At 40.4% G+C, this 9239-nt stretch overlaps 1 protein-coding gene across 6 annotated transcripts in view; it reads left to right on the forward strand.

The window, feature by feature from the left end:
- The window catches only part of LOC127007750 (sodium-dependent proline transporter-like), a 118712-nt gene extending 113805 nt beyond the window's left edge, over positions 1-4907 (forward strand). For all 6 annotated transcript variants that reach the window (XM_050879012.1, XM_050879013.1, XM_050879016.1 and 3 more), the window contains one exon: positions 763-4907. In XM_050879012.1, coding sequence (XP_050734969.1) covers positions 763-1005 — 243 coding nt within the window. In that variant the 3' untranslated portion in view covers positions 1006-4907. The remainder of the gene's footprint in view (positions 1-762) is intronic.
- The last annotated feature ends 4332 nt before the right edge of the window (positions 4908-9239 follow it).

Below are 9239 nucleotides of genomic sequence, written 5' to 3' on the forward strand. Positions count from 1 at the left end.
AATATTTAAGAAGATTTGTATCAATAATATGAATTAGTATTGCCAGTGAATGATATATGAGGCGTCTAGAGCTTGAGGGGCGAACACGCCAACATGGCAGATTTTGAGTTTTCACCGGTTTTCACTAGATGGAAGCACTGCAACCCTCTGTGAATGTGAAAATGGGAAGTTGGTTTCAATGGCCAAGTAAGCAGGCTGGTGAGGGTAGCGTGTTTTTGCCTGTCTGCAGAGTGTATGAAGTTGGCTGTATCGGGGCTCTAAGGGCGAAGAGCACTAGTAAAACACTCATAAAACACCTAAATATGGAAATTTTGTTTTGAAATTTAAACTGGCTGTTAGTTATATCAAATTCTTTTAATTTTCCGAATTTGGATTAAATCAGATAATAAATATGCATTAATAAAAAACACTCTTACGTGTTTGTTTGTGCTTTTTAATAATTAATATATGTGTGTTATGCACCTGATAGGTGCCCTGTGCATTACACATCAAGATCAAGATCAAGATTAACACAATTTCACACAAACACTGATTCCATTGAATTTGTCTTGCTGAAAACTTTCTATTGATGTATGATGATATTGCTATGTGTGTTCTTCATTATGTTTTTTCTATGCTGAACTTTGAGCCTGTAGCTCAAAATTTGGTAATTGGCTTGTTCGCCCCTTGAGCACTAGACGCCTCATATTTCAGTTATGTAATTCAAATGAAAATTTTCCTTAAAAAAGAAAACTCACCATAAGTTGTCTTGTGTGTGTGCAGAAAGTGGCCTCATCACTCCAGTCATCCAGGGAGTGGGGTGACTGGGGACCCCAAGACCCCATCGAGCATCACAACTGGCGGCGGTGGCGTGAGGATGAGACACGGCCCATCACCACCCTCAAGCGCCGCCTGGCCAGCCGGCCACTCACCTACACCCACTCCACCCTGAGCAGCGAGTCCTCCTCCACCCTTACCCGGCTCAGGAACAAATACCAGAGGAATGGGGCCGCCAGTGTTCTCTGAGGCCGTCCCTGCCGCCCCCACATTGCTGGAGGCGTCACCCTGGAGAGAGTCGAGCCGATGAGTCTGTCGCCGCTAGCGTGCCGACACACATGAATTATTGTGTGTTCACTTCTGTCAGTGAGATGAGTTTGTGTTGATGTTCACAATGCATCAACAGTTTTAAAAAGGGAGAAAGAGGGAGGGAGAGATCTCGCTGCTCACTTTTGGGATAACAAGAAGGGGATTGGGAACTCACTGCAGATGAGTCAAGCATTGTGTACAGAGCAGCACTTTGTGAAAAGACTAGTTTGATTATGGGAAGTCTTTTGTGTGTGTATATCTGCATGCATGTCTGTATGTGTTTTTTTTTGTGTGTGTATTTGTGTGTGTGCATTCATGCATGTGTGTACATGTATGTGTGTGCACACATGTGAATGTGCATGTAAATGTATGGATGTTCATAAGTGTTCATTTTCCTGTCATTTGAGATGAATATTCCATTTTCTAGAACAGTATTTAACCAAAAGATTCAGTATTAAGAATTATTTTAGCTATTTTCAAGCTCTTCTTGTTCCTAATGAAGAAGATGCTTGACATTGACAATAGCAGAGCAGGAGTGGTGGAGCGGTGACTCACTGAGCTTACTCATCATCATCCCTCATCATGGGAACAGTTTTCAATATTCTCACACAAACACACCAAGACTTGTTTTATAAATGTTTAATCAGCCTTGCCAGACATTGGAGTTTTGGCAAATCTTCTCCACTATTGTAGCAAAGCACATCAGGTAGCAATGCTTCTCTCATCACCATATTTTTGACCCTTAACATCAATCTGCAGGATTTTGTCACATAAAGAATTATATTTTTTAGTGAGGGTGATCATTGTAACTTCATCACTCATTTTATATTAGCAGTAATTGATACATATTAATTTAATCCAACAGAAATACATTATTTTCCAGTGGCATAAGCTACATAACTATACTACTTGTCTTGTGTATAAGCATAGCAGTAACTTGAGATCAGACCAAGCTGTCCTAGTCTGCTCTAGAAATAATCAAATCTGAGCCTGTACATACATCACTAGAGCTTTAGGTATGCTAGTGAGGGCTTGGTGGAGTGGCTGTACATAGTGTTGAGTCGGGAGGGAGGCAGGTGCTTGGGTCACAGACTGGTGTGCCGGGCAGTATCTCAGGAAGGAAGACTTTATCCCGCCACCAAGGCAGTGAGTCCTTGGTGTGTGGGCCGAGGCATAGGGAGCGAGTAGTTTTGAAGATAGAGTTTTGTTGGGAGCTTTTCTGAGAGTCTTGTTGCCTTGGTGTGTAGCTGGTCTATATCTGAGGCAAGGGAGAGCCAGGGTGGGTGGACGGCTTGTACTATTGCTCTGTAGAACGATATGTAGAACCTGTTTATATCAACTTGTGAATACATGTACATTGAGGTGTATTTATTATTACTGATGTATATAGCACGCTGTGTCTCTGTGCAGAAGTTCCCTTAGTGGTTCACAAGAGGGACGAGAATCCTATTTTCGTGTTTATAAGCTGTGCCTGTCCGTGAGTCTTCCAGGCTTTCCAGAAGACTGTGGTCCAGGGAAGGTTTGTGAGTTCGGGAGGATTGGTAACAGTGGCCAGTACCTCCCATGGGTGAGGGTCAACCTGGCTGTGGTTGGCATGCTGCTGCAGTCTAGTCACTTCTCTGAATTTTCATTTTCAAAAAGTAATGAAAACATCCGAGTCCTGCTTAGTTTTATGAAAATACTTTTTGAGGTTCAACAGTTTGTTTTTTGCTCTCCAAAGCTAAACTGTATTTAGTGTTCAAGTCTTGAGACAACTTATTTCTTGTGCACCAAAATAGGTTTCATCAAACACACTGCAATTGTTCACACATTAAAACTTTTTCAGTAGAAGTTTTTGGGAAGAATCCCTTAGTTAGTCAAACCAAAAAGTTGTTGTATAAGAGATCTGAGACAAAAGTTGATATAGTATACAACAGTGTATCACTCTATGCTAAACACTAGTTGAGGCAGCATGTATTTTACCATACTCATAGTATTGTAACATATGCTCAAGGAACAGCATGATGCCAAGTATATCTTTTGGTGGTAAAGGGGAGAAAAAATATTTATGATGAAGTTATGGTTTGTTGGGATGTAAGAAGCTAAGTGTGAAAGCCTCAAGTGATTGTGAGTCTTGATGACAGACCAGTGTGACTGCCAACCCTCAGTGCAGAGACTTTCAAAGGAAGTGAGAGATAATTTATCTGTAGAGTTAAATTCATACTCATTGAAGTCCCTAAGAAGTGTCTTTGTCATTAATTTCTCAGATTATTATCGTTATTAGTTTATCATGTTTTATCATTTTTATTCCAGTTTTGTATTTCCATTCATTTCTTGTCAGTTGAGATGGCTGGGCCATAAGCTATTTTATTCAAGATTTGGGATGAGGCACGAGCTCTTGATGGGCTGTGAGACGCCCGAGTCTGTCTTTGGCGGTGCAGTGAAAACAACGAATTTGTTCATAAAGCTCAAATGTCTCATTCACATTTTTATTGTTCTTGCTTGTGTCTCTAGTTACCAAGCCTCACACACAGTTGTTCATATACTACTGTGCTGTAATGTGGAGGCTTAATTGTTTCTGTGTTCTCCGCATGGTGAGGATAACCTGTAAATGTGTTCCGCAGTTAATTTTATAGTTTTCGTATGAACATTTGAATAAATTTCTTCACCTTTCCTAACATATGAAATGCCTGTGATATTTTCTTTCCAGTGATATTGATACCCAACACCTTCCTACCCTTGTATCTACTTAGGGACACTGTTGGGAGGAGGTCTTCCTGGGAGGGTACCACATGTTTGCCATCACTCTTCCTGGCATGTGTCTGCTGAGGACAAGGGGTGGGCAGACACTTGTTTTGTAAGGAGTCAACCATTAGTAGTTAGGGACACTGCTGAGATGACTTCCTGTGAGTGTGCAAGCTGTTGCCTGCATTCCCTCACTCTTGTGTGTTCCTGATATATGGGGCATGAGGGCAAGGGGTGGGCTGTTTTGTAAGGAGTCAACCATTAGTGTCTAATTATTATGGAGACTGCAGAGATGACTTCCTGTGAGGGTGTATAAGCTGTTGCCTGCACTCACCCTTATGTGTTCCTGATGTATAGGGTGTTGAGGGCAAGGGAATCAGCCATCAGTATTGTAAGCCCTGGTTGGTTGTTTGTGTTGGCATGTTGAGAATTTGTCAGTGCCAAACACCAAACACAAAGCACTGAGGTTCATTGTCTATAACTAAGATGCTGCCAGGAAGAATTTATGGATTGTATATAGGCCTATGTACTTAACAGCATTAATGGAATGCATAATCTGAAGTATATTTAGTCAGGGACTTGATGGGCATCAGTCAACCAGGAAGGACAAGATATAACAATGTATTCAGAGTGATTAAACAGGAAGGATGAGAAATAACAATGTATTTAGTGAGTATCATTATTATTACCTCCTGAAACATCATCAGTGTGTATGGAAGCCTAAGAAACAAGGATGCGTCTACAGTAACCAGTAATATTTCCTCTTGAAGCATCATCAGTGTCTGTGTTCTGTTAATTAACTGTTCAAGGAAAGGAGAGCAGGTGTGTTGTGGCACCAAAGGATTTAGTTAAAAAGGACAGGTAGTACCAGTGGACGGACCTGCACCTGTGTGATGGACTTGAGTGTGAAAATGGAATATTAACTTGATCAACTTGATGTAAAGTGACCTGCAGTGCTCCTGGCGTCGTGTGTGGTGTTGTGGCCATGCAAAGGCCGGGAGCCTGTTACAGTGTAGCTTTGATCTGCAGCTTCATCCGTGTGTCTGATCACTGGGAAGACAATGTGGTATAGGAGAATGATTTTATAAGAGGAGCAGGTCAATACATTGGAAAGTTGACCCTTGTTTTATTTATCTCACTACTCTAATATATCAATATTTTGTAGTAGCATCAGAATGTGCTATTTTTTTATTCTTGTCTTGAAAGAATTGGTGCTGTGTGGATTGTTCTGTAAGTACTCTATTCTCAAACTATTATTTATATTCATTATTTTCTCAAACACAAAGGCCTAAGTTCCCTCTTTTATTACATAAACTTTCATCTATTCTTCAGAAGATTACATATTGTGTATCTCACCTTACGATTTCAATCTCTTGTTTCAAGCCCTGATTTATCTCGCTTATTGACCAAAATTTTAGCCAACCTTTGGAGGACACCATACATATCTGTCTTTTGCTGGGAGGTATTCGGTATGGGAAAGGAGCCTGCTTGAGACCTTCCCAGAGGAACCTCAGGGTGGGCGAAGCAACTCCCCCCACCCGGACATATGCCCCCATTGATTGATCATAATAAAGTGTGCAATTAAGTGGTAATATAAGACGTTAATGATACATATACTAGTTAACAATGGTTACTTGTAGGCTGCGTCGGGCCACGGTCATGACTTTTTCTGTAGGCCCCGCCAGGCCACTCACTGCTTGCCTTCATTTGAAATCCGCGGCCACGGGCGTGTCGAAGGTTCGTCGCCAATCGCTCCGCGGCCGCCCCACGCGACGGCCGCTGATCCCCTTTGTGCCTCTTGGGAGTCTGGCTCACTGGGATAGTGATACGCAATAATTATTGAATTTTCTGCGTAGCCTATTTATAAGGAGGTAAGTGTTTCGACTCTGACATGTGTTGATAAGTAGTTAATTGTGGCTGGTGAAAATGCTGAGCGAAATGACACGGCTTCGAGGAAAGAAATCTTGAGCTTTGAAATATTGCATAACATGGCATTCTTTTTTTTTACAACAAAGACAACTCAGGGCACAAAAAAAGGAAACTAATTAAAAATAATCCCGCTACTCGCTGCTCCTAAAAAAAAAAAAGAATCAAAAGAGGTGACCGAAAGAGAGGTCAATTTCGGGCTCCCATTATGGTAAGTGTGACCCTGGCAGTGAACGTGACCGTGCCCGCGGCCCAGCGTGGAGTGCAGATCATTGTCAAGTGTGGGCACAGGCTCACTGACCTGCCTACGTACGGTGTTACAGGCAATATAGGGACGTAATACGTAGTCAAAGTGCCCTTGTTACCTCTAATGATTGATTCGCTAGTTTCGTTCCCACCACTGAAAGAAGATTGATTTATTGTTCTGGTTGTCTTTATCCGGGAAACCGCCCCTACTCTACTACGACTATGAAAACCTCGACATGGAGTCTTAATTTTTAACGCCACTTTGCTGTGCGCGCTGAATAACGATCACTATCTCTAATATATATATTTTTTGTATCACTGATCGAGGCATGTATTCTCAGATGCTCCTATTTTTCTCTACGAATGTCTTCCAAGGCCGCAGAGGAGATTGTTCAAGTTGATCATGAACCTATTTAACGCAACTGGTCTAGTAACTTATGTAATCACACTCTGTACTGCCTGGGGGTTGGGATGGCATGCTCCTCCCTTCTCCTTTGTTGTTTTACTTGCAACAATAAACTATCAATCAATCAATCAACTTATTGTCAGCAGTTGGACATTATGACATTTTTATTATTATCATTACTACTAACCTATATATAGTAATTCTGAATCACTTCGTATATATCAATAGGTTTATCTAATTTCTTCCTTCTATTATATCTCTTTATATCATCGCTTTCTTTTGTCTTATTTATCAAATTATTGTGGTATAGGGTGATGTGTTCACGACCCGGACAGTAAAGTGAATAATATTCATAAAAAAAAACGTTATTGAGCTACAGGAGAGATTTTGTGCTTAAAAGAAAGCTTAACTAATTCCCCATCTTATGCTATGAGTTTCATATCTGTAGATATCATAGTATTGGTTTTACAGCCGTTTTTAAAATCCAGAATTCTCTGTCCGGGTCGAGACCGCGTGTTCACGACCCGGACGGGGTTGTGGTCTCAACCCGGACGGATGTTTTGGTCCACCAAAAACACACTTACACCAATGTTTTATATTTTTTCTTACTAAGAACATCCAGAACATGACACTGAAAGGTGGAATAAAACAATTGGTAGCAAAATATCAATGTAATAAAAAAATATATATGATAAAAAAAAAGGTAACTGAATTCCTTAAAACTACGCCTTTTTTCTTTCGTATGTTAATATATAGTATTAATATTGGTTTTAGGTTAAAATGAGAGTGATTGACAGAGTCATTTAAAAAAAAAAAAAAATCCTTCTTATACCTCCGTGTTCTCGACTCGGACATCACGTGCACACTGTCCGAGTCGAGACCACGCACATCATTTTTTTAAAAATTCGTAAAAAATATAAACAATTGGCCTAGGTTAAATATTTCAATTTGGAGAAGTAAACACTAATGGGGGGCACATATTAATGCTAAAAATAATTCACTTCCATCAATAAAACACTTCGAAAAATCACTCGATATTTAGCCGTGGCAAACACCCATTTCCAGCCTTTTCCATGGCTTTATCTCACATATGGTACATTATAGTTGTAAGAACTATGCAATCATTCACTTTTTAATTGGTTTTTCCAGTACACTTAATTTGCATGAATTGTCAAAAATTGTCCGAGTCGAGAACACGGCATAATTTTGTCTAGCGGGCACCCCAAACGAGTCCATTGTTGTTTAGGCACTCCGTATTATCACTGATTTTATGCCAATATGGCTATATTACATAACAAAACTTATCACAAGTTGATCACGCCTTATTCGTGGTCATGGCACAATATATCCTGATGCCGAAAATTAAGATCGCGACCTCTTAAAATCGAAATTCTTACCATGCTTACAAGCGGAGCGTCGGCGGGGAGGTTTGCAAATGGCGTCTAGTTAGGACCGCCCTCCCTCATACGTCATAGCTCTGACGTCATCCTAGGCTCGATCGTTCATTGGTTAATCAAGACTGTCCGGGTCGAGACCTTGTCCGGGTCGTGACCACACGACCCTATAGGTATCGCTTTGAGTTACTTCGTGGGTTCGCTTCTTCCTGCCTCTCGATCGTCTGTTTCGTCACGCATTCCACCATCGTGATGAAACTGCCATTGGTAGCTATAAATTTGGCGGCTGGAGAAAAAATGACAGCTCTCTTTACTGCTGCGCTTCTTTTGTGGCTGGCTATCATGAACGGTGGCTGGGTGTGCAGTGGAGTGACACAATTAACTAGTACTGGAGGCTATACAGTGGAGATAAAAGAAAGAAAATAAAACTATGGTTGGGTGTGACTGCATGAGCTGGGAATCTTGAGTCATTCCATTTTTACATCGTTTGCTCATCTCTGTGTGTGAACTTTTTTACTTTGATTTTGTAAGCACCATATAAACAGTGATTGGATAGATGAGTGATGAAACGATGGTAAAGAATTTCTACGTAGTGCATCTTACATTTTATTCTATATTCTTTTATCCTTGTGGGACGTCGAGCTGATAGACTTTGCGTTTGTTTTTTGGGTGGTTGTTTCTGAATCTTCCTTTTATGCTGTTTTTTTTTATTATTATTATTTTTTTTACAGTAGAGGAGATCGACAGCTAGTGCAAGGGCGTAAAAAAAGAAAACAATAATGAAAAAAATAGCCCGCTGCTTAATTACTGCTCCTAAAAATGATAGTAATGACGGTAATAATAGAAAATAGTAACACCTTCCATTCTACTTTCTCTTCATCCGTGTGTGGTGTTGAGCTTATATATAGACTTTGCAACTGATATGGCGTTCGTGGTAATTTCTGTACATATCATTTGCACTGCGTTCAATGATATAATAACGATAGTAATAATAAATAACTGGCTGATATATTACAAGACACTTTCCCTTCTAACATCAGCTATTTCTAAAGGTCAAAGGGGGATATCAATCATGCAAGTTCTAATGAGTGTTTTTTAGGCTCAGGGTACAGAAGAAGGGTCAATTAAACTACCACTAGGGTCATAAAACTACTCCTGGAAATGCCCACAATTATAACCCCTGCGAAAGCCTTGTCAAATAGGTGTTCTTGGGCGGCGAAATGATTGATGATTGATTGATAGTTTATTGTTGCAAGTAAAACAACAAAGGAGAAGGGAGGAGCATGCCATCCCAACCCCCAGGCAGCACAGAGTGTGATTATACAACTAAGGAAACTAAAGATACAATGCTATACTTTCTCCATCCGTGTGTGGTGTTGAGCTTATATAGACTTTGCAACTGATGGTGTTCGTGGTAATTCTGTATATATCATTTGCACTGCGTTTAATGATAGTAACGATGGCAATAATAAATAATA

Source organism: Eriocheir sinensis, chromosome 36, assembly GCF_024679095.1.
Source record: "Eriocheir sinensis breed Jianghai 21 chromosome 36, ASM2467909v1, whole genome shotgun sequence".
Lineage (NCBI taxonomy): Eukaryota > Metazoa > Arthropoda > Malacostraca > Decapoda > Varunidae > Eriocheir > Eriocheir sinensis.